General features: G+C 39.8%; 1 protein-coding gene across 2 annotated transcripts; it reads right to left on the reverse strand.

Moving 5' to 3' along the window:
* Window positions 1-10264: 10264 nt before the first annotated feature.
* On the reverse strand, window positions 10265-25002 carry LOC308110117 (CYFIP-related Rac1 interactor B-like). 2 transcript variants are annotated; one of them, XM_080464210.1, is made up of 11 exons: window positions 24846-25002; window positions 20253-20326; window positions 18354-18475; window positions 17051-17156; window positions 15994-16130; window positions 15790-15867; window positions 15391-15507; window positions 14350-14429; window positions 13966-14092; window positions 12772-12842; window positions 10265-12693 (listed from the first exon to the last, which is right to left on the reverse strand). In XM_080464210.1, the coding sequence occupies exons 2-11, from the start codon at window positions 20323-20325 to the stop codon at window positions 12624-12626; spliced, it is 981 nt and encodes a 326-aa protein (XP_080320336.1). In that variant the 5' UTR covers window position 20326; window positions 24846-25002; the 3' UTR covers window positions 10265-12623. The 2 variants fall into 2 exon arrangements, with proteins under 2 accessions (XP_080320336.1, XP_080320337.1); XM_080464211.1 differs by having other exon boundaries at window positions 24581-24851.
* Between the last annotated feature and the right edge of the window lie 1263 nt (window positions 25003-26265).

The following is a 26265-nucleotide window of genomic DNA, read 5'->3' on the forward strand; positions in this document are numbered from 1 at the left end:
GACATTTGAAGGTTTCTGGTAATGTGATTCATTTGTTTGGAAAAGTGAGCCACTAAATCTCGATTTTCACCTCATTTCATTGTGGGTGACGCACTTCTATCTCATTGCAGTATTCATGAAGCATCACTCAGTCATATTTTAGGAACGTGAGTATTTCTGCTGAGTCAGTGTGAGTGTAAGTGTTGTGTGTGTGAGTGAGGAGGTAAAAAAATGCTCCGACAGCTGTTCTGACCCGGCAGGTGGTCTCATGGCGGAGGGACAGGGCCGGCTCTCCAAGCAGATGTCCAGAGTCGGGAAATACTTCTGAAGTTTTTAGGGGCCACAGCAGTGGATGTGTCAGGGACTCTTCAGAGTGTTTTAACAATCCTTTTGGTACCAGTTGTTACGGGGAGACTGTTGAGCCTGGCCTTTATGAGACTGAGCTTCCTGCGGTGTGGGTCAATCAGAGAGTTACACGTCCTTTTGGAAGGTTTAGGGCGGGAAGACCATGTTCTACCCTGGAGGATAAATGTTGGGCTTTCTGAGGGGTGGCGGGAGGTTTAATGGATGAGAGCAATTGTGCTCTCATCCAATTCTTATAATAATAATAATAATAGTAGTGCTTCTTTTTTACGACATCTGCTCCCGATCCCATTTGAATTTGGTGATGTCATAATTACACCAGCCTTCATTACTGCACCTAAAACACTCCGAAGATTACGTTCTTAAAAAAAAAAGCCAAACAATAAATCTAAAATTATACAATAGCAAAGCAACCATTTTTTCCACGTTACCCTTCTCACTATTGGTGCTGATCATTAGCCTGCTGTGTGGTTACTACCCTTCGATAAGGTAAACTACACAGCGACTCCACAAAGCTGCTGAGAAATTCTTCTGGTAATATTTAAGTATCATGAATTTCTGAACCATATAACAGATTCTGATAAGCTCCATTACACATATCCAGAGGAAAAGGCTTAAAAATAGCGATTACTACATGATATCAGGTTTTTTACAGTGGAGGTTTGAAATCTGGAAGTTGGCCATGTTAAGAACAAAGTATTAGTTGATTGTTTCAACATTTCTGACAGTTTTCCTTATTTTCCTTTGTTACAAATAGCAAAAAGTGGCTTATCTTTAGGTTTGGACACTTGGTGAGAAGTTTGAAAAAAGAACCAATAAGCTATTAAAGATATAATCGCACACATGGCTTCATCATTATTACGGCTCTGATGGGAACCATCTGTTATCCTTCCACTTCAGCTTAGTGATACAGCAGGCTGAGGCCAATCAGGGACACTCAGAAAGCGGACACAAGCTGACTGTTTGACTACAGTTTCCAGACATTCAATTAGAACAGCTCTCAGAAATCAGCTTTAGAAAACAAATAAAAGACTAAAGAAAAAGATTATTTCCTATAACTTTGTTTATGATGTTAATACACAAGTAACTCAACTACGTGGTCTAAATGAGTGTTTTGATGAAGGAGGGTATAGCTGCTAAACTATAGGTTAATTCTATTTCCTTCACTTGACATAAACATTTCTAATATTTGAAGGATGCAACAAAGAGGGCACATCAAATTAAACTTTACACTTTAGGGGATTGTAGGATCCCCAGTGGACCTCAAATGCATGTTTTTAGACTGTGGAATGACAGAAAACCCACACACAGATAGACTATGCAAACTTTGATCAGAATGGTCTCCAAACCCAGCAAAGTAAATGCATAAAATTCCAACTGAACACTTTTCAACCGACATGAAACTCTAAATATGGCTTCATCCAATGTTACATTTGTGCAGATTACAGATGAAATATAATCTGTACCTCTATAGTAGAAGAGCAAAGGGATACATTCCTTTTATAGACGATAGCACATTTTGGAAAAATCTAATTAAGAGTGTGATCAAATCTGCTGATGTGTTGTATTTTTCTCCGTTTTTGTAAGCCTCTTTTGAAGCTGTTTTACCTGTGCAAAACATTTGCATGCAAATGAGCGCAGATGAAGTTTCCACAATGACCATGGTAGCACGGTGTCCAGGCCAACCTAACTGCCCACAGGGGCTTCTTTATTAACATTTCAGAACAGGAGCAGTCACACAGACTGCAACGAATTCACACACCAAAAACCTCACTAGGAGCAGGACAGGTCTTACTCCATTCAACAAAAGTAACTCTGCTGGTCACCTCATATAACTTGGAATTGGGATTAATAAAGTATTCTATTCTATTCTATTCTATTCTAGCGAAGAAGAACAAATTTAAAGGTTTCATAATTTAAAAAAGCTTTAGTGCTTACAGACATGATGCAAATTGATATTTCCATTATATTACATCATTTACCAACATGCGTTCAAACCAAGCACTAAAGGCCACTGAGATTGTAAGTTAAAACATATTACTGTTTCGTACACAATTTATTGAGGGGCTTTGAAAAGGGGCTTTCACTTCATTGGTCACTGTTAGTTCCTTTGACTTCCACAGATGTATGGATGTATAGTATGAATTGGGTCACCTCAGATCTATTCACTTCAGCACTGCGAATCACATTTCAGCTGTGTATTCACATGTGTGCAGTGCATCAGTTTCAAGGCCTCCAACACACCCACAACACACCCCTACTTTTTTTCTTTTCTGGTGGGCGACTGATTGACATTTCCTTCTCAACGATTAGTATTTTGTTGCACCTGCTCAAGTATTATTGCAATATTTTTAAATAGACTTCTGTGACCCCCATCGTGAGATCAAATCAGCTTTTATAAGCATCTTGTGGTTCAAGATCCTCTTTCTGCAGAAATGTGGGTCTTAACTCTATAAATAAACACCAAATTTTAACTTTACCAATAAAAACCCCCACCCATCCTGCGGAGGTCTCATGGGAGGCCATGACGGTATCACCTCCTCGGTGTCTCAGCGGATTTTCCAGAGCATATAATTCTACGCCACTCTGAGAGAAAAGTGAAACCATTTCTCTCTGCAGCCCACCGACCGCAGCACAGCACTGTGTTTCCACCTTTTTTTTTTCAACTGACACAAGTTGTTTTCTGTAATGCAGACCGCCAATACGAGAAGAGAAGGTTTCAGTTTCCTTGCACGTTCATGGTTTTCAGACTTGATTTTAATTTTCCCCTTGCATATCACATACTGCTTCATATCAATGCGAGAGAACCTGCTGGTGGGATCTCAAAGTTCATCCAATAATAGAACCAACAACCAACATCCACCTACAGTGGACTAGTAGGTAATAGCTTGCACCCTCACTAAGAATGATCGGAGACTACTGAAAAACAGGAAACTGTGCACTGATAAATCTCATAACATTTTTGTCAGTCGATCCCCTGAAAGATTGTGATAATCAGTCATGTTTACTCTCACACGTATAGCCAGTTTAGAATCATCATTTCCCTCAAAAGCATGTCTTTGGAAAAGAAAAAGCACAAAGAAAACATGCAAACACCACACATAAAGGCCCGAGAATAGAACAGAATAGAATAGAATAGAATAGAATAGAAAAGTTATTTAAAAACAACAAACTATTGTAAATGAGGAACCAGCACAGTGAAACGATCTCGAAGGATCTGAAGGGGACTTTCCTTTTGACGCTATAACCAAAGCAGTAAAGAATGTGCCTAAATGAAGAAAGGTGTTTTCAAAAATGGAAAATCAGAAATCTGCATGTGAGTGAAACTGTGAGTCAATAGTGTCTCCCTTTCACCTCCCTCAGCTCTCCATGGTTCAACGCTTTGTTCTGGTCGTCGCAGCACCGACTTTCAACCAGACGACTTCTGCAACAACCAAAGTGAGCTGAAGCAGAACTCTCCCCCTCTCCACAGGTCTTTCAACGAGAAACACATAACCAGGGGCCAGACAACAATCGTTGTGGTCAAGAAAAACAAAAAAAAAAGTGTAATCACCTCAACACAGACACAAAGTTCCTCATAATTGGGACAAGAAAGATGGCGAACAAATGAACCAAAATAATTTCATACAACCACAAGAAAGTTCAATATTTTGGGGTGCAAGAAACAAGAATGCGACTATGTGAGTGTGAGAATGTGTAAAACTATTTGAGATCGAAAATAAGTGAATGTGAGTCACAACAAGAATTAAAAACAAAATAACTACAAAGCGATACAGAAAAGCAACAAAGAAATTGTTGCAACTGGCCGGAACTTCTCTTTTAGAAAACCACTGGATACTGAATCAAGTCAAGAAATCCTTTGTTTTGCTGAATATCTCAGTATACGCTCCTTTGACATGCAATCAACTGTTTATGGCTGAAGTAGTGTCTTCCTGAACTGGAGTGAGACGGGTGCATCCAGCTGTTCGATTAATCTGATTTAAATCAGTTTGAAGTCCTACAGAGACTGCATTACTCAAAAATGTAACTTATTCTTCTTCCTTGATAGGTGTTGTGGCGCAGAGGGCGAGCTTTCACACTGAGTTTATATATGAAAGGATCATTTAAAATGGTTCCATCAGCAATAGAATCATTGTGTGGCTGAGTGATCCCAAAAAGATAGAAAAAGAGCGGACCTACCTTAAAACAAGAAATGTCATTATAAAATTAATTAAACAAGAAAGGACCATTGAGATGCACAAAACCACTAAAATGTAAATTAAACTCTTTTATACCTGGATTACAAATGGTAAAGTGAGGGGAACAAAGTGCTCTAAATGAGGACAATTACATGCACACCAGGTATGGCTTTGCACATAAACATTCTGAATGTTCACCGAGGTCCTCAGACAGAAACCCACCCACAGTTTCATGATTTGTGTACATCTGTTTTATGGAAATGAAAACAAAACATATATGGAAACCCCACAATTAAAAACACATGTAGGCAATTAAAATTCTGCTGCATTTCCCGACCTTTAAATGCAAAACATGCTTCTTAAGAAGCTTCCCCTGCTTCGTATGCTGTGATGTTTAGCTCACCCACACATTTCACACCGCTCAGGTGTGCAGCTCTAGTCTAAAGCAGCTCTTCTAAAGTGTGATGTGGGCAATTCCCCATGACACAATGGGTACAATCAAGACAAGTGAAAATCATATGACAGTTAAAAGTATCTAACTATCCCTGGAGAGTAATGCTGTTAATGTAAATAGAGTTGTTTATTGAGGTGGAATGGAGGACATGAATATCCAAGGTCAAAGTTTGTAACACCAACCATCCCACTGAACCTTCTCCTTGTTCTCCCAGTAATCTTCTATACTCTCCAATAAAGTGTTAAAAGTTTTAGCCTGATCATAAACAACATGTTCTCGGCACAAATATGGAAAAGTTACACTCTCTCTCAGTATAGAACAGCGACAGCCAAACTGAGAGAGACACACAAAAATACTTTAAGGTGTTTTACACTGTTGCATGATATCTTGAGAAGTTTTGTTTAGCTTGTTAAGCTATTGTCTTAATTTTTGCTTGACCTGTACCTATAATTCTGTAACTGTGCTCCTTAGGGGATATAAGTGCGCTGCCCAATATAAAAATGTGTGTCATGATGCATAAAGACAACATGAGACAACTAAGTATTTTCAGTAATTATATCTTGAAGCAGCTGAAGAGCAAACTCAGCCTTTGTGTATAAATGTGTCTCAATCGGCAGCAACAAACAGTAAATTGCTGTAAATGTTGGCTGTGCTGACAGAAAAGAACAGCAGGACGTTAAGACAAAAAGAAAACAGTCATGTTAGATTTTGTGTAATCTAATCAGACAGCTGCAACCTGGTTAACCAATAAAAACTAAAAGTAAAACTCCACACCTGACAGCTCAAGCTGCAGAGCTGATAACACTACAAACTGCCCGCTGATAAGAGTCTTTGTGTGTGTGTGTGTGGGTGTATGTGTGTGTGTGTGTGTGTGTGTGTGTGTGTGTGTGTGTGTGTGTGTGTGTGTGTGTGTGTGTGTGTGTGTGTGTGTGTGTGTGTGTCATGCCAGGCGGTGTTATCAGTCAAACAGGGGAGCAGCTTCCTGTTTCCCTTCAGCTTTAATGTGTCCAGGAGGAAGGAAACTCCTTATATGGCCAGCAGGTGAGAGTGGATACACCTGTAGGAGTGTTGTATTATCTGATGAGAATATTAACAAAAAGACACACACATCATTTTAACTGAAGTGAAACATCTCACAGTTTAGAGGAAGTGCTCCACACATCTTTTTATTGCACTTTATCTTTAGGGTTGTAGGAGCCAATTCGGGGCAAAACGGGTCCACTGCAAACAAGAAAAGGTCAAACAAAAGAAATCTTTATGCATATGCAGCTCTGAGAGGGTTTACCATTTAACACTTACTGCATTCTCATACACATTTTTGTGTTTGCATTTTTCTTTTTGCATTATTCTGACTGTGTTCATGCATATAAGCTCAAAATGGTAAAAATTTGTCTTTTTTGGTCAGTTTTTTAATGTTACTCAAGTAGTATATAATGAAATTACTCTCGTTTTGTTCCCTCAACTCATTCTGTTGTCCATTCATTTAAATCCGTTAAAGAAATAGATTAAAAAAAATTTTTTTTTTAAGTTTTAATTATGTTTTATTATTTTTTTATTTGCAATGTTGTCTTGCTTGCCAGACCAATAAGTCTGTAAGGAAGGAAATCTTAAAACTAAATACCTTCAAATATCACCAGCTGGTATTTGTGATCGGTTCGAGCAGAGACATCAAAAACACACTGGACGGTAATTCCCATGATAAGGATTGAAACTTGATTTTCACATCGCTGTCTCTCTTTCTGTCTCAAAAACACACACTCAGATGTGCAAACCATTGAGAACTTTATTGGCCAAGATGCGGCGGCCCTCATTCAAGGACTGAGAACTGCACACATCAAGGTTGCAGCAGCAGTGAGGGAAAAGTGGTTTGTTCAGATTAATAGATGTTGGACCATCAGAAAAACCGTACAATGTTGTGAAGCCTGTCATTTCTGTCCCGTGAAACCCCTGCTGTAATGCAGACTCTCGTGATGAGGGGGCTTCCTTGGAGATGGATGGGGAGGGTGGGACTGAGGTGGGGGGGATCTCGCTTTGGGTGGGCATCGTGTACTGGTGTGGTATGGTTTCCAACTAATGCTGAGACTCTGTACTACATTGCTGATCCCTAGAAGCCACTGGACCAACACTTTGTGACATTGCCATTAGTACAACAACATTTAAAGATGACAGAAAACAGGCATTTATTGGGGTAAAATCCTGAAAGTGATGGTGGAATTAGATTTTAAGATAAAGACTGAAGTTAGAACAAAAGAAAGCAAAAAAGAAAACCACCTATATTTTCTAATAACAATTATATTTGTATTCCTATGTGAAGTACCACAACGGGAGTAGATTTAAGGATGCAGTAAATTGAGATTTCACAGTGAAATAACTGGTGGAACACACACTACAACAAACATGCACGCACGTACTCATGCACATACACGCTTTGTTAACTGTAATCTCCAAAACACTTGCTATAAAGATAAGATAGTATTAAAACCTTTTGATGTAGGACGACCATAATCTCTCTCTGTGTTGGTCTTTGTCTCTGAAGACGTTATCATGTCTGAAGTCCAGTGAAGATTACTGCCCCCGCAGCTCCAGCACTCCACTGGCTCTTGTGGTATATTTTTTATTACGTTTCAAATTGCTGCAATATTGATTCTTCGTTAAAATTGTCAAGTCATTTTCTCTGCACTGTACAACAGCACACCGTCATGATGGAAGTTAATTCAATGTAATACTCCCAAAAAATTGACACATTTTCACTGAGAAATGAACTGTTGTGGTCGTAATGGTGTTCGTGTTCACACATTTGTTCATTTCTTTGGGTTTTAGACTAACTTTCCATATCCTCTCACATTCACAAAATTAGGACTCCACTTACAGAATATAGCACAAGTGAGTTCTGACCATCCACCATGTATAAACGTTTCATATAAGCTACTTTTGCATCAATAAGTTTCATTTATTAGAAAGGAGTCCATATATCAGGAAGTAAAATTTTCTTGTTTTAGACATCAATGGCAGCCTTAGGTCTTGTTAATTAAACTTGACTTTTCTATAACTTCAGAAGATAATTATTTGAAAAAACACTATAGGTTCCTCTGATACTGACTGTAGTGTCACAAAAAAATAAAGGAAATATAACCATCCTCATAAAGATTAGTATTCAAACTCCCTAAACGTATTGTTTAGTGACATCTAAACCTATCATGATTGGACATTGATTAGTAACACTACAGCACATACTGTTAATTGATATAGAATATATATATATTTTTTTTTTTACACGATCCTACGTATTTATATATCGGTGGAAAACGACATCAGATAATTTATTTCTTTTGACACATACCATCAAACAAGGTTTAGATAAAGATGGGAGGAGAGTTGGAGGAGGGCTCATTGGGATCTTTTTCCAATTGTAGAACACGATGGATTAAAAATCTTCAATGTTCACAGAGTTGCCTTCAGATTCCATGGTTGGTGGTTGAATTCCCCCCTCGGCTCGAGAAGGGGAATTGAACCACCGATCATGGAATTTAAAGGGTAGTCCTTCCGGCGAATTACTCAGAAGCTTGTAATTCCCGGGAAAAGCAGCTGACAGGAAGCAGCACATTCCGTGTGTGTGTGTGTGTGTGTGTGTGTGTGTGTGTGTGTGAGAGAGAGATGGGTGTTACCCACTCAAATACTTTCAGCTAACTGTAACCTCAGATAACAGTGTGAATGATAAATGCCATCATATATTACCGGATCACAGTGGAACACACTCGATGTCTGGTGAATTCCTCCGGGTTACACTGCTTTGTGGTATTACAAATAGAAAGAATAATGTTAAAACAAGAAATGTTGATCTGCCCTTTGTGGAAAGACGTTTAAAGTTTATGGTTCAAGTTTAAATTTGCAGATTAAAAAAAAAAAAAAAAAGTTCACACACACATGTTAAAATGATGTGTACAGTCAGCAGAAATGAACGAGACATAGTAAAAACAATCACTGAGTCACAGGAGCATTTGTGTCACAAAAGAAGCAGAACTAAGACGAGTCTCAGTGGTGATTTAAAAATACTGAAGAGAAGAAGAGCTGACAGTGTTCCCCCCTCAACAATAGAAAAATAATGAATCAAGCTCGATTTTTGAGGAAATAAGTGACTAGTTCTACAATTTATTTAGGGAATGAAGAAGCTGATTAGGATGAACATCAATAAAGAATAAATAACCAACACAGAAATATTGTAGGAGCTCAAGAGAGGACTGTTTGAAAGGGAATGCTGCTGCAGCCATCTAGTTTTGAACTTTACAGTATCATCTGGCAGCCAAAACAAACTCAACAGAAAACATTCCAGAAGGCGAGAGAAACTATCATCACATGAGCTTGAAACAAAGCGACAACTAACTGGACTCTATTCTCAGCTCTTCACAATGGATCACTTCATTTATCGTAAATTCAGTCCCTGAGGTTCCCTGGAGAGGTTTCACAGGAGAGTTTGTTGATCCACTGAATTTCCTTTTTTTTGAGATTGAATAAAAAACTGCATCACCTTTTCCTTTCGATAAACTAAACCTCTGCCTCCATCTCAAGGTAAGGCATGTGAAATGAGACAGTGATGCAACAAATCAGTCTAATCACCGACACCAAGTCCAAAATGGATGGATTGTTTTGACTATCGGGCCAGGTAAATCACAAAACAACTCTAAACTAAACACAAAGGTAGCTCCACAGTAGAACATAAAGTGAGCGGAAACATAAAGCGTGTGGAGTAAAACAGCCCAAAAAAGATCTTGTGTGTCCACAGGAAACTGATGCAGACTAGGAAGTCTGCTAACCCATGGAGAAGTGATCGGCCTTGTGGGTAAAATGCAAAACCACTAGAATCCCCAGCTCTGAATCACTGAATGATTGACTCCACCAGAGGAAGCTTATGAGTCTAAAGCTAAACTAAGATACAACCCCTCAACCAGTTTTCATAACAAACAGAAATTTCCCTTGGGATTAATAAAGTATCTATCCATCTATCTCTCCATCATTTCAACCACAGCCGCAAATTTACCAAGATTGTGTGTGAAACTAGTACCAGGAGAAGCCCCCCCCTGTACACACAGGGCGAACAAGCAAACTCTACACAGAAAAGCTTTGCAGCCCAAGCTGGAACTTACTTTCTCACTACAAAGTGCAAACCACTACACCACCGGGTCCACCACCGTGTGGCTCTGAGCATCACCTTTATATGTAAAATGTGTTTAATGAAGCACATGAGCTTGTCAGGGAAGTGTAGTGAAGACACGTCTAACAAACTTTTTTTATTCAAAACTTTATTATCAAAGAAATCACAAAAAGAAATTCCTAAAATTGTAAAAACAAAATCAAAAAAAAATTTGGGCCATCAGAGACATCTATTTAGAACAATTAATGCAACAAATTTCCTGATACTGTTGTGTTAACATACAAAGCTAAATATAAAAATATAACCAGTTTCTGAAAGTTTCCAGTTGGCAGTCCCGCTGATTACCACGTCAGTCCGAGACTGCCCACCGATCGGTACCGCGGTCTTCCTCATCATAGTGGTTTATTCATTAGCTGATTTACATTCTCTTCGGGCGTTCTCCGTTTATTTTAAATTCTTTTCTTTCTGATCACAAGTCTGATCTGGCAGCTCAGCATACTTTAATGTCTACAAATCATCATTCAAATAAGAAGTATGCTGTTTTAAAATATTTTTCTGATGGTGAAATGCACAGTTACAACATAGCTCGATTTAAGAAGCTGGTCTCTCTCATAAAAATGAGCTTAATTCATGTTTTCCCCAACAGACTGAACCTGAAACACAAGTGACCCTGAGAGACAAAAACCTCCCAAACTCCTGATACCTCATATAAAAAGCAAACGCAGAAACATTCATTTGCAAGCTGCAGCAGACAAACATGCACTTGGAAGGAAAATTGTAAATGTACACATTTCATTCTATATTGTTTTTACTTGCTAAAACTACACTACCAGATGATTGTGCTCCATTTAACTTGGCTACTATGTACAAACAGCTAACTATTGTTGTGTTCTTTTTTTAGTTTTTTTTTTTTTTGATCCGTACCTTTGGATACCAGAAAACTATATGACAAAATGTAAAAGTCTCTGAGTTCATTTGCTTTCCAGCAGCGTTGAAAGAACTCTGCAGACATGGTGAATTACAGGTGATGTTACAGATTTAGGCATCATCACTGACAAGTACCTGCTTTTCCGTGTTCATAAATAGAAAGAAGAGTCATCCTATATCAAAAAGTGGATATTATCTCATAAAGCTGTTGATGCTGATTTGGTATGCATGGACGTGGTGCTCAAGTAACTAACAATATTCTTGAATTGGCTTTAGTCCTCCCCAGAAAATGATAAGAAATCGCCCATGAAACAAACCTCAAGCCTCCACTAAAGGAAACGTTTCACTCATTTGTGACAAATAGATTTCCTTTTACAGTCTCTGTTCAAACCTGGATTAATTTTCAAACCATCAGAAAGAAATATTAAAGTTTTCATGCCTCATTGGTGCTTCCTGCACATTTGAATAAGTTCATTAGAATTTTTGAGTTGTTGCATGGATTTAAATGATGTTGCATAAAAAATGTTTTATTACATCACTGCCATCAAGTGGATGAAGGGGAGAATTGCATGCAGTAAGCCTCATGTCTCATCTGGCAATATCTGTGAAAATGAAAAGTTGGCAGTGAATCTGTCTTAATAATCGGATCATCAACAAACTAAAAAACAAACAAATTGCATGGCGAAATCATTGGTGAGGATGATCCAATGGATCTTGAGGAGTAAAGCTGGGTATCAGAGCTTACAACTTTAGATTTGTGATAAAATTCTGTCCATGTCATCAAGATTTCTAAAATACTTTCTTGCAGGATCATGTTGCTCAGTGCAGAAGGCCGATTGAGAGATTTCCTATATATTTTACAGGAAATCTATCATAGAAAGTAAAGATTGTTTCAACTTTGTGTTGTCTCACAAACTATTTTTTTTCTAAGATTCTCGCTGAGTTTGTGTTTGAGTGACTGTGAAAAGGCAACAGGGGCAGTTCTGAGGTAGGATCTGAAGCCAGGGACTGACATCGAAACAAGGAGGTGACGTTTTATCAGACTGTAAAATCACTAAACCTGTTTTCCTGGTAATCAGCATGTGTCACTTTGGAAAACTGGATGGTCATGACGTAAGGCGGTTCACTAGTTCTGGTCCCATGTTAGCCAAGAGTTTATTTAAAAAAAAACTAAAAAAAAACCTTGATCTTGCTGATGAAGATAGAAGTGTTTTGCAGATGTTTGCTTCTTGGTGATTGTTGTGTGTCAGTTTAAGTCTTGTTTGGCACAGCAAAACATTTTCCCAAAGCACACGCGTACCACCAGTATCAGTCATTTCGCTGCAGTGTTTTTTTGTTTGTTTGTGTGCCACATGTGGGAAATAAGAAGTTGTAAAAGGCAGGTTAAATATACATGTATAAAAATTCACCGTGCTGCCACTGAGGTGGCAGATTAAACACAAACACAGCTGTAAAAAAAAAAAAACACACAATCATAAGAATATTAGCTAAAACTTTGTTCAGTAGTTCTTTTGAAATTTGGACCACAACACTTCCCCTCTCTGTATCTTTCCAGTTAAAGAGGAGCTCTGGGCTAATTTGGCTGCAGCATGTTTTTAATCTGCTTGGAGGTAGTCTCATCATTCAGATGTTTGGTCGTGTACCTGCAGAATGAAAGCAGAGATTGAGCTGAAAGATCTGCTTCTCTGGTGTGTCTGTGGTCTGTGTGGAGGCTGACGGACCTGAGAGCGTTGAGTAAACCCTCCACTCGGCTGGGCGGCTGCTCCTTCAGCAGTTTGATGCAGCCTTTCATCTAAAAAGTATGAAAATTCAGTCAAGCTTAGTGTAAAACCGGTCCTCGGAAAAGAAGTGGATTATAACTTCTTGCATTTCCTGGAACAAAAGTAACTTTGTGATGTAAAGATCTGAGTTTCTACCGTAAACTTTATAATAAACACTTTATTTTTGACATTCAGAATGAGGCATTATTTACTCAACAGTTATTCAATAAAAATAATAATATATGGTGGTGAGCTGGGCGGAGTGGACAGAGAGGTGAATGGTGGAAGAGGATCTGAGGGAATGGGGGGGGAGTGGAAACATGGAGGAGGTCAGACAGATATGGGGGGGGGGGGGGGGGGGGATGATGGCCTTGAATGTGAGGAGGAGGATTGTGAATTGGATGCGGACATGAACCGGGAGTCAATGTCACTGATGGAGGGCTGGAGTGATGTGGTGGATGGAGGAAGTGTGAGTGATGATGCGGGTCGCCAAATTCTGTACCAATTGAAGTTTATGGAGGGATTTGTGAGGGAAGCCAAAGAGGAGAGAGCTACGATAATCTACACAGGAAGTGACGAGGCTGTGGAAAAGGATGGCAGCAGTGTGAGGGGTGGGAGGGGCGGAGAAGAATGATGTTTCGTATGTGGAAGTAGGCAGACAGGGCAACGTTATTGATGTGAGACTGAAAGGATCGAGTGCTGTCGAGGATGACACCCAGACTCTTAACCTGGGGGGAGGGTGAAACGGAGGAGTTATCAATGTTGATGGAGAAGCTGTTGGTTTTGGATGAAGTGGACTTGGTGCCAATGAGGAGAATCTCTGTTTTTTTGCTGTTTAATCAAAGAAAGTTAGGGGTGAACCAGGTTTTTATTTTAGAGATGCAATCGGTGAGGGTGGTGGGCGGGAGGGTGGATGAGGGTTTACTGGTGAGGTAGAGCTGGGTGTCATCCGCATAACAGTAGAAATGTATCTTAAGTTTGCTAAAGATATTACAGAGGGGAAGGATGTAAATGATGAAGAGGAGGGGCACCAGGACAGAGCCCTGAGGCACACCTGTGGTGATGGAGAAAGGAATGGATTTACAGGATTTACAGGAGAGACGCTACAAACTCTTTGTGTGTGTGTGTGTGTGTGTGTGTGTGTGTCTGATTTACATCTATATTGGAGGTCTTGACAAAGGCTCCAGCCGGGTGAACGTGGTCATACAGGATGATGACGCCCACCATCACACGCAGGCAGAACAGCACCGTCTCCTCGCTGGTGAAACGACTGCGATACTCCCTGCAATCCCAACACACACACACACACACACACACACACACACACACACACACACACACACACACACACACACACACACACACACACACACACACACACACACACACACACACACACACACACACACACACACACACACACACACACACACACACACACACACACACACACACACACACACACACACTTGCAGTCATCATGCTGACTCAGGCCATAATGATGACGACTGATTCATTCAAGGACAGGTCAGGACTCACGGTGTTTCCAGCATCACTTTACATACACTGGCCATCGTGCTCAGGCAGTCTGTCGTGTTTTCAATCGGCACATCTGGATTCTGAACAACATTGGGACAATAAAGTTTGAAACAACACAACATGCTGTGATCATATTCACATTAGAAAAACAACTCGGCCTCCATGCTGAAGTTGTTGAATTGCTATAGTTTTACATGATTCATGAAGTAGTTGCAGTGACCTCTGCTGGTGGCCAATGGGGAAACACAATTACCATTCCAAATTCCTATCAGGATTACATTTCTGGTGTCTTTGAGTTTTTCAGTGGCATAAAAAGTCTATGATGCATATTCCAATATACAAATCATAAGCGTTAAATAAATAAATTGCTTCTCTTCTCAAATGTTGTGATTTGCAGCTTTTCATGAATAACTTGAGTGAACCTATGAAGAGGAAACGTGAAGAGGAGCTGATACAGCGTGTTAGTAACGCAGAATATAAATAAAATGTATCTAATTAACCTAAACACCATTGCTATGTGTTATTAATCCAAATTCAATCTGAGATTTCAGCTCCCATCAGCTTGTAAAATGTTAATTTGTTTTTATTGTCATCTTCTACCATTCTCTTTTCTTTATTTGCAATCCATTAACTATAACTGGAGGATACAGGTCGTTGGCCCCTCCGAGTCTGGTTCTATATGATGTGTTGTGTTAAAACTGAGTTTTTTATTTCCACTATCACCACCATTGATTTGTATTGCCTTTTTTAATAAACTTTTTATTAAATTATTATGCGTATTTAGATGTCTTATAATTGGCCCTCTACATATTTACCTGAATTAAGATCAAATTTCATAAAGTGATTACAATTCATACGCACATTTATTTTGTGTTTGAAGATTTTAATCAATTGTAATATTTCAATTTTCTCCTTAGCGCCATTTTCAGCATTTTTGCTGAGTATTATTTGTCATTTTCAGTTCAAAATGTCTCTCTCATCACTGAATAAATTAAGGAGAACAATCAAAAGATGCATCTCTGAAGCTGTGGAAAGACTCACATCTGAGACAAACTTTGAAGTGGCGTCACTTAGCGTCTTCAGCATCGGTGTGGCGCTGGCATAAAACAGAGACATCCGATTGGCCAGCTCGTTGTTGACCTCACTCCCTGCGTCAGCCTGAAAGAGGCAAAACATTTTATGTTTTTACCTAAATACTGTCGCGAGGTAATGTTCATGGTACCAACAAAAATAATATCCATCGGCGTTCATCCATTTCATTTATTTTACTAAAGGTATGATTTTTACAAGGACACATTCAAATCTGTTAGTTCACATGTTCACATGGCCTGTCTGATTAAACTGTGCAGCTATTAAAATGACATCTAATTCCATGAAGTCTTTTTGAATAGTGCAGCTATTTGCAGTTTTCAGTTTCATCTCACCAGAAGAGTAACTTACAGATAGATTGTTGATTCGCATGCGGCTGATAGTTCGGCGGTAGTAGCTGAAATCATTTTGAATGGCGGGGTTCGTCATCTGCAGCCAAAGGAAAAAACCAAAAAAAACTCGAAAACATGACAGCAGTCAGGGATGAGAGGATGATATCAGTGGGAGGAGGGGGCGCTGCACTGAGAAGCACTCGAGGAGAAAACACACGCAAACCTTGAGTTCGTCGAAGCGCAGAGTGAAGTGCATTATGTGGGCGAACTGACGAGCCAGAGCCTGCTGCTGCTCCAGGTGCTGAGTGGGAGTGGAGCCGGAGCTGGTCAGGACGTTCAGGAGACACTGCAGACTGGACTCTGTGGGACACAGACACACTTAAAAATGTTGTTGGCATTGAACAGTTCAAAAACTTACAATTAAAGAAGCCCATCAATGAACAAACGAGATTGTACTTAATAAAATACCAGTTCAGACGGGCATTTAGTGTGTTTGGTAAATACTGTACTGGTCAAAATATGAGACCAATATTTTTTTTTGCTCATGGTAATGGGCCTGAAAAAGTGGAGTTGTGTTTTATTTGGGGTCTCGTATTCAGCTCCCAGTGTCGTGCCAGGTTCTGTATAACAACAGCGCGGAGGCCTTTAGAAACAAGAGGATGTGATCCTGCTGAGCAAGTCAAACATCAGATGTATGCAGTGGGTTAAACTGGTGAAGGGAACGGGTGACAAACCAACTATAATTTGCCACGACAAAATGTTGCATCTCAAACTTTTTAGATGTCAGAGCAATGCACTACGGGAGGAGCAGGCACAGTCGGAGCACGAGAGGGACGACATCTTAAAAGAAACTAGCGAGGTAGAATATGTACTGGATACTAGAGACTGAAAACAATCTGTATGCATCTGAGAGGTTTGGCAAAGTTTTAAGTGTGTACGTGCTATTACATTCATGTCCTCTTACCAGTATTTAATCATCTTAAAAACACTGTTTACACATGTATTTTTATTAATGATTCAAAAGTCATCTTGGATCATTTCTCCACATCTGTGATAAAGTGGATCTGGTTCCCGTCTGTATATTTTTTTAAGGTAAAAAAACAAACAAAATATGGAACTTTACTAGTTCAATGTAATCATTTCACGTGAAATATTCCAAGACAATCAGCAAAGTTTAGAACAAACTGGTGCTAAACCTAAACACGCAGTATCCTCAACTTCCTTCTTTAATGTTCTGAGTGACTGGTTTAATGAGAGACTGGTTTAATTGAGGCACTGACCCAGCTTCTGGGAAAACTCGTAGAAACTTTTGAGTTTAGCAACCAGCGGAACCACAGCGGCCCAGGCCTTCTCCTGCACACCGTCCACACCTGGACTCTGGATGGCCTGAAAACACAAGAAAACATTTTTTTTGGAAAGTGGTTTACTTTACAATCCCAGCATAGAGAGCAAAACAACGCAATGTGTCGACAACATGCTGAACACGTGTGTGCTTTGGTTCCCCTCTTGTGGACACACTGAATGTCAAATGCAATTTCAGACTGCGGTGGATATTCAGTTCTAAACAAAACAACATGCTGGCGTCTCCTCTCGACACAACAAATACTTAGGAGAGATCATATACGGTCCTGTGACTTCTGCTTGATGTAATGATGACAGATTTTTAGAAAGTACTTCAGCAATTAACTAAATAAAATAGCCTACATTTGTTCAGATTATGAACCATTTAGACCATTTAATAAAAATGTTTTTTTCCTGTTTATTATTTGACCTTGATTCACCTGGGTTATCATTTTTAAGGTTCATGTCTCTCATATAAATACTAGTCAGTTACATATATAATGACCAGAATGATCGAAATCACATTTTAAACACAAGTGGTAAAAAACTGCAAACAAGAGCATGTTTCACATTATTTATCTTCATGCTTCTTTGAAATTACTTTAAGATCACGCAATGATATGTCGCTAGTTCCAAGCTGAAGTAGTCGAGTACGAAAATGCTTTTTTGCCAACCTCTGTACGTGTAGATACAAATGGGACAGTAGAGCAGCTCAAGGCCTCGGAGGTGCAAGCTCTGACACGCATGAGGAGAGACGTGACGGGAACAGTCCAGGAATGGACTTGTCGATGAAGATATACCCGGGTTTAAGTCCACAGATACATAATGCCGGCCAGTTAACTTGAGCATACAAGGTTTGTTATGAACTGTAATGCTTCTTCATAGACAGCATTGACGTGTCAAGAGGAAGCCAAAGCATCCACACGAAGGGAGGTGTAGTGGTTAGTGACCCGGGGGGAGCGTGGCTCGTCTGTGTGGACTTCTATTAAAGCTGAACACCAGGAATAAGAATACTGATGGTAAATACAGATCGTACTGAAATGAACAATTTGTGTCTGTGACTCATGAAAACATATTTCCCATGTTTTTTGATGACTTAGAGCCATAGTTTGAACTGATAGCCATAATCATAGAAGCATGACAACCTTCATAGCAAAACTTTACAGCCCACTGACAGAAGAAAAGTTGCTTTCGACACAAGTTCAAACACATTATTGTTACTTTTAATACATCTTCTTGTACCTGTCGTATCTCCTCTCCTGCTCCTTTGTATGCCTGCAGGTCGTCCAGGACCACCAGAGCCTCTGTCAGCACCTGGTTCACCTTCTCCCACACTGCAGTCTCCGACTGCGAGGGCTGAGCGTCTGAGGAGCGATAAGCATATTAAGTTCTAGGATTACACAGCAATACAATTAAGAGACAATACAATCAAATTACGCAAGTTGGCAAAAATACTGACATGATCTACTCAAGTACAAATGCAGGTACTTGTGTGAAAACAGTGAACGTACCAATTCAACTTGTTCCACTTAAAGTATTAGGAAAGAAATGCTGTTCTGAAATGTACTGAACTACAAAAGACAAGTTGTTTTTTTTTAAATCACAATATCTTCTTTGGTGGGTGGATGTGTCATTATGGACTTGCATGTATTTACGTGCACGCACACGCACAATATAACTATTGTTATTATCTTATTACATCAGGGTGGATAAAGCTGCTTTATCATTAACGCTCACAGATCATGATTCAACCTCTGAAGATGAGCAGTAAAATAACAGAGAATTGACTAATGTCACTCATCTATGTCGCCTCTATCCCACCTGTTTCACTCAAAGGTCCTTCTTTTGCTCTTTTCCTAATAAACACATTCTCTCAGGTAAGGTGAAGGCCGGCTCCTCAGAAATGAGAGAGAGAGTCCTCTGCGTAGAATTCTCTTAGATAAATATACCTTAAGTTCACCTGTAATAACCTTTCTGTACTGTTCTCCATTCCACAAAATTCCTTCCATCTCCTCTCCAGAATTTCTTCAACATAATATAAGAAAACTTTATTTCAACAATTCCATAGGAATAATGTTTTTTGTTGTTTTAGAAATAAGATGTTACTTTGAACATTTTGGTAACAAAAACAGGGTGGAGGAAACGCAATATTTGCAGACTTAGTTCAAGCTTGTTTAGATTTTAAATTAGTTACATTTTAAACGGCAATGAATTACAACACAATTAACTTGGAAACAACTTTTACAAGCTTCGGTCAACATTTAAGGAACTTTTTCAAAACCAACTCGTGTTTTTTGTGTGTTTCCAGTAGTTGGCTTCAAACATTTTATCTAGTTGTTTAAAGTATTGGGAAACACAGTGTCACTACGGTTAAACCCTCCAGACAACACATCACTGAGTATATAACGCACAAGTGACCAACGTCGACATCCATCCACCTTCTATACTGCTTATCCAATTCAGGGGCGCAGGGGTGTGGACCCAATCCGAGCAGACCAAAGGTGAACGCGGGGTACACACTGGATAGGCCTCCAACGCATCACAAACAGAGAGACAGTCACACAGGCTGATATTCATACCAAAATAAACTCAAATGCATCTATCTGGACTGTGAATTACCACACAAGCGAGGCGCAGATTCTGCAAGGAAAAGCCACAAACTGGACTCCACCTGGGGATTGTATTGCTGTGAGCTGACTGTGTTTTACAAAAACCTCCTAGAAATCCTCTCCTGTTCAATTCTCTCCCATTCAGAACCCAAATAAATCATGCCTAGCGCGTATAAAATGAAACCTCTTCTTAAATCACTTTATTGATGTGCATGGCACCAATATGAGCTGAGGGTGTGCTATACTAAACATATTTCGCCCTGGGCTGAATGAAACGTGTGGACTTATTCAGGCAACCTCAACTTCAAACTGTTCTAAATGATCATGTGCCCATCTGGTGTGTTTCTTCGGGCATTGTTCATACTTTTATCACTGCACCAGTCTCTGCATACACAGTGAAATAAAGAAAAAACAAATCTAACAAGGGGAGTGTGAAGCACTCTTTAAATATTTATGTCCATTTCCACTTGGACCTATTCCGGAAAGTTAAGGTGTAAACAGATTGTGTGTGTCTCAGTTTTCCTTCACTTACTCTCAAAGTCGAGGAAGAAGTTTCCACCGTTGTTGTCGATGTCTCTCGTCAACACCTTGATCAGATTCCCCATGCTGTCAACACATTAAAGACACATTTAGTTTGGAACGGGAACATTAGGCTTAGGTTGACACTCATGTTTGTGTTTTCATTACAGAGAACTGTTGAAAGGCACTCTGTGAAGGTCCACAGTACAGGAATCATATCAAGGTCCAACGTCTGCTGATTTTATCATATGGGTAGTGAATACCCTGTTGCACAGTAAGAAAAATATGTTTTTTTTTAACACATTACTTAATCTACCAGCTTTGTTCTCACTCGGAAGCTTGAAGTAAAACATCTACCCGAGGCACTGAAGTTTTGTGGAGGCGTGGAGATGCAGAGGATTCTGCTTTATGTGCCCAGAGGGCGTGAACTAAAGGTTTTCCTTTTTGATAGTTTAGAAAGCTCCATCCATCCACCTTCCATCCCACATTGTCCTGTGTGGGGAACCTTCTTATTACATTGCATGATGGAAAGTCTTGACACGGACACCATAGCATACACATTTCCAACCTTGTTATCACTGCGATTGAATGAATCTTTTATACAGGTTTTTTTTTTTAAAGTAGCTCTCTTTGGTATTAGATTTCAAATAGAATTTGATTATTTTGACAATCTTCCATTATACCATTGTTGTAGCCGTCTTTGTATTCATTCATCCATTATTTTTCCACTTAGTCCACATGAGGTCGTTGGGGGCCGTATGGGGAAAAAAGAAGCCCAGACATCCTAGTCCCCGATAACATTCCCAAGATGGACTCCGAGCCACTCCCAGAACAGCAGAGAGTTAGAATGTCTCTAGACGGTCCCAGGCCGACCTCTGGATCTTCTCCTCTTTGGTGCCGTCTGTTTCACCTCCACTGGAAGTCAACCAGGGGGGATCTTTAACAACAACCTTAACTGGCTTCTCAGTACTCCATCACAAAGCTTGAGGATGGCCACCCAGCTGAAAAAACTCACGTCAACCACCTGCATATGTAATCTCATTCACTTGGTCATGACCAAATGTTTGTGACCATAGCTAAAGGTGGGAACGTAGACCAACCAGTAAACAGAGAGGGTTTTTTTTTGCGTTACAGCTCAGCTCCATCTTCACTGCCACAGACAGGGAAAGAGATGGTATTACTGAAGTGGCGGGACCATAACTACAGGTGCTCCCACAATCTCCCATACCATCACTCGAGATTAGGTCCTGGAGATATTTGAACTTGTCCACCTGGGGAAGGTTCTCACTCCAACTGAGAGACAACATGCCTGTTTCTTCATGCTATAATTCCTCCAGATGCAACACATATTCAAAAATATGACGTTGTGCTTTAGGACAGTCAGTGTCAGACTGTCCATCCATCCATCCACCTTTTATACCACCTTATCCTGTTTCGGTTGCGGGGTGCTGGAGCTAATCCCAGCTAACTATGGGTGAGGGCAGGATACACCCTGGACAGGTTGCCTGTCATCACAGGGCCAACACAGAGAGGCAACAACCACACACACTCACTTTCACATATAGGGGCAATGTACAGTCACCAATTAACCTCACATGCATCTTTTGTGGACCGTGGGAAGGAACCTGGAGGAAACCCAGGCACACAAGGGGAGAACACGTGAACTCCACACAGAAACTACCAACCCAGTATTTCAACCCATGGCATTGTCACTGTGAGGCGCTAAACCCCGTACCACAGCGCAGCCCTCAATTGCAGGATGTTGATATTTACTGAACATGTGGCCATACTGTATGTATGTAGATCAGAGTTCAGAAATTATAATGACAACAAACCTGCTGCTGTGACAGGTGAAGGTGCAACAAATGACAAGATTAAAGAAACTAACAAGACAAACACATAGCGGATTTTTATCTTAATATCCACAAACATCTTTTTAGCCCTTGAAAGTATTGATGATGCCGACATGACATGATCAATTTTTCTTGCCGTGGTAGGCTGCAGGATGAAACTGGAAACGGGACCGATGAGGTAAAATAATGTGTGCCAGACAACTTCGACGAGTTACTGCGCCACAGACTGAAGTGGAAGCGGCGCCTTCTTGTTAAAAACAGCAAAACGAGGAAGTTATGAAGGCTGTGAAAGTTTGGCCTAAATTTAAAACTGAGGAAGTCGTGCAGACTCAGATCAGGTAAAACACTTGCTGCTGTTCACAAAACCAAACAACAGAAAGTACAGCTGTGTAACGCAAACACACAAGTAGATGCAGTTCATTATTTTTACCGATCAGTTATTAGAGGGAAAGTAAAACTACTTTTTCAAAGGGAAACAAGTAATAAAACACGACAAAATCGGTTATGATCTGGAGTCAATATACAAAAAGGATATGTTTTGGATGTGTTGTGTTTTATAGAAGAATTTAAATAACACTTTCACAATGGACCAATGAATCGGTTGTTGTATAAAATGTCAAACAAATAACAAACTCACAACTAGGATATCTTACAGTTGTATGTTTTGTCGACAATCAACCTGACATTTATAGATGCTGAGATTCTATTGGAATAACAGAAATAGAAAAACTCACTTTTTTTGATCTGCCAAAAATAATAATGATGTAGGATAATGAGGGAACAATAGAGAGCTGGGACAAGTTGAGAGCAAAAGCAAAAGCAAAAGCATAGATATATCAACACATTGTAATCTAGTAAAGCAGTATTGTCTTTTAAAGCACGTTCCATTTTGGGGTTTTTCTATACTTGTGTGCTGGAAATTGCAATTGGCTCTTGTAGCTAAATTTGTTACGTCAACAGAAACACCAGAGTTCATACACTAGAGAATGCAATGAGAGAATACCCAGTGGTTCATAGTTCAGGGAACAAAATTGCCACCAGCAAAATGAAAGCGCAGTTTTAGACCCCACTCAGAGAGAAGCATGTTATGTGATTATTAAGAAGGTCTGGTACACATGTGGTCCTCAATACTGAAATCAGTGGTTGATAACAGCCTTCTGAGCCTGCTACAAGGTGGTACTGCTTCGAGTATTCAATATCTATGGGACTGTAAAGAATGGACAGTAGCTACAGTATTTACCTGGACTACTATCATGTGAAGCCAAGTCATTACCTTTAAAAGGATTTTGGCCATTCGTCCAAATTGAACATTTTCCTGGAAAAGTCACATGAAACAATGCAAAATGCATCTGCACCTTGAAGAAAATGTAACTTTTGAATTGAATAACTAAAAAAGTTATTCATCTTACATACATGTGCATACTTCAAGAAAATTTTGCCTTGGCGCATTTTTTATCAGGGGTAATAGTACTTTTATTTAATGTTAGAACATATACAACATATCAAATTATTTATTTCATGGTTGTTTTAGTCGACCTGATATTATTTATCTCAAAAACAATGAAAGAATTTAGTGGTTTCTGTCCTTTTTTTGTCTTGTATACATTGCAGTGGCATAAAGTGTCCTTTCTCGTAAAATAAACTAACGTCTGAACCCATTTGTCTCGAGAATCCTTGTTCATGTTCAAATGAGGCAAAGCTTAAAAAAACACAATGCAATGCTGCAGACTGACAGTTCTCATCTTGAGTACTCTATTATTACCAAAGTTACTAGTTTTATGATTAAACATAAACTGCTGAGAAACATAGCTGCAGAGTCGAAGATGATGTATTTAAAGATCCTATTAGTGGAAAACACAAGCACATAAAATACAAAATGACCAAAGGCAGAAATAAAAGCAGAAATAGTCACACAGAAGAAACCTGACCAAACTGATCGGTGACCTATTTCAGCTGTGTGCATTGCCTCAAATACTAACTATGGAATGAGTTATTTTACTTTGTGGTGTTTCTAATAATACTTGAGCGAAGCATTTTGTACTTCCTCCATCACTGCTTATGTGCAAGCAAACTTTACTTTCATGTTGCAGCTTTATTTCTATGCAGAGTGGGATTCTTGCTCACTGCCTTGAATATGTGCAACTGCAGATGATTTTGCTTGGGTTTGACTCACAAGATTAAAGTCAGCATGCACTTTTGACAGTCAGATTGAGGTGCAGTAATAAACCCCTCCTCAATTTCACACATGATACCATTTGGGACAGTTCTGGAACCACCTTTCCCCATTAAAACGATTGCCAATGCAGAAGCTCTACTTGTTACTGAGATTGTGAGAACTTTGTTTGGTGGACATCTGCAGCTTTGACAGAAAAACGGTGAGTGGATGTTGCACTGGTTGCAGCAGCACTGCCTCCTGGCTGTTGTGGAATAAATACACGATACCTCAGTACAAACACACTGGGTCTGTTGTGTCGGTGTGTGCACGTACCTTCAGTAAAGTGGCCTCAGAGCAGACAGGAGCTGCGCTCACAATACGATCCTAAAGTGTGAAGCTTGAGGTGGGACTACAGTTTTCCTGGTGAAGCAGCAGCGCTGTGCAGGACCTGACATGTCTAATCTGAGACCAGGATCCACCCAGAGGACCGATCCCCCTCCTCCCTGCAAACCCAGAAGCCCCCACCTCCTCCGGCCTGAATACACCGCCCTTCTCCTCTCATAGCCCCCCTCCCCTCCCCTCCCCTCCCGCTCCTCACCTGTCTGATGAGAGCGGATCTTCTCCGAGGGTCCGGGGCTCCGGTATGTCCGCGGCGGTCCAGGTGTCTCCCGGAGGCCCGCCTCCTCTACATGCCGGGTGAGTGAGCGTCAACCCGGAAAGCGGCCGCTCGTCGCTCCGTTAACTATAAAAGGAGTGATTTCCTCAGGAGGAACTGAGCGCAGAGCCAATCAACGAGCCGACAGGCTGCAACTGCACGCGCAACTTCACAGGTCGGCCGACTTGCGCTCCACTGCAACCCGTCAACAGAGAGAGAGAGAAACCTGGAGGATGGACACTGTAACCCTGAGATCAACCTCATGAAGAACATCACAAGATTCTCTAGTGAACCTCTGTCCTGGCTGTGTCCTGGCTACAAATTCTGCAGTTTTGTCTGAGAAAGTGGGCTTTGTGGCCCCCCAGGGGGCGCCAGCGAGCTGTAGGAGCAGCAGGCCGCACATGGGGGGGTCAGGGGAAAGCCTTTTCCTAGCAGGCTAGGTGTGTGTGTGTGTGTGTGTGTGTGTGCATCTTTTTCTTCTTCATAATTCAGAATACTTTAATATCATAATATGATCATAATATTTAATATCTGAATGTTTGACAAATATGTAATATTTTAATACCTATAATTCTTAAATTTTTTATGTTTTCATATCTTTGTGCAATGTGGAGCTGCTGTGATAACTGAATTTCTCCATGTGGAATGAATAAAATCTAATCGTATCTCAAGATGGGAAAATGTAGTCTTGTCAGTTTTGTGTTTTCTACCATATACATTTGCTGTATAGTATCATACAGTTAAGGTCTATTAATTGTTAAAAGACAAACATCAGTCAGTAGCTCTTTGTGTTTACGGAAATGATCAATTATTGAAAACTTACGGAATACCATTAATTGCAGGTAAATATGCCAATAGCTACTTAAAATGTTGAATTTATAATTGAGACTTTTGAACAGTGTGTTTTGTTTCATATATATTTAATTCACAAGTCAATACAACTATCTTACAATTTTTATCTCAATAAATATTTTAAGTTCACGCTGGTTACAAATTTCAACCATCAGTTAAACTTCATATAAAAACATCCTGTTACCTATGTTGATACAAAAAGTCACAATATTGTGAACAATTTCATTGATATGATCAGCCTACCAGTATTAATGATATCTTCTGAACTTCCATCACCTCTCATTTAATATTGGCTCTCTAAAGAGTTCTTATAATTAGCTTCATTATTAAGGCTATTTTCTTTTTTGATCTTGAATTTTAATTCATTTTGTCATTGTCGCTTTTTTTAGGTTTTGGTTTGGTTTTTTTAAACCTATTTTTCAGTGTCTTGGTCTCTGCTAATACACAGGAATCACTTCCTTTAATTTATGTTGTGTTGTTTGAACTGCACTTTGTGCATGAATTATGCTAT

This window comes from Lipophrys pholis (genome assembly GCF_963383615.2).
Source record: "Lipophrys pholis genome assembly, chromosome: 1".
NCBI classification, from domain to species: Eukaryota; Metazoa; Chordata; class Actinopteri; order Blenniiformes; family Blenniidae; genus Lipophrys; species Lipophrys pholis.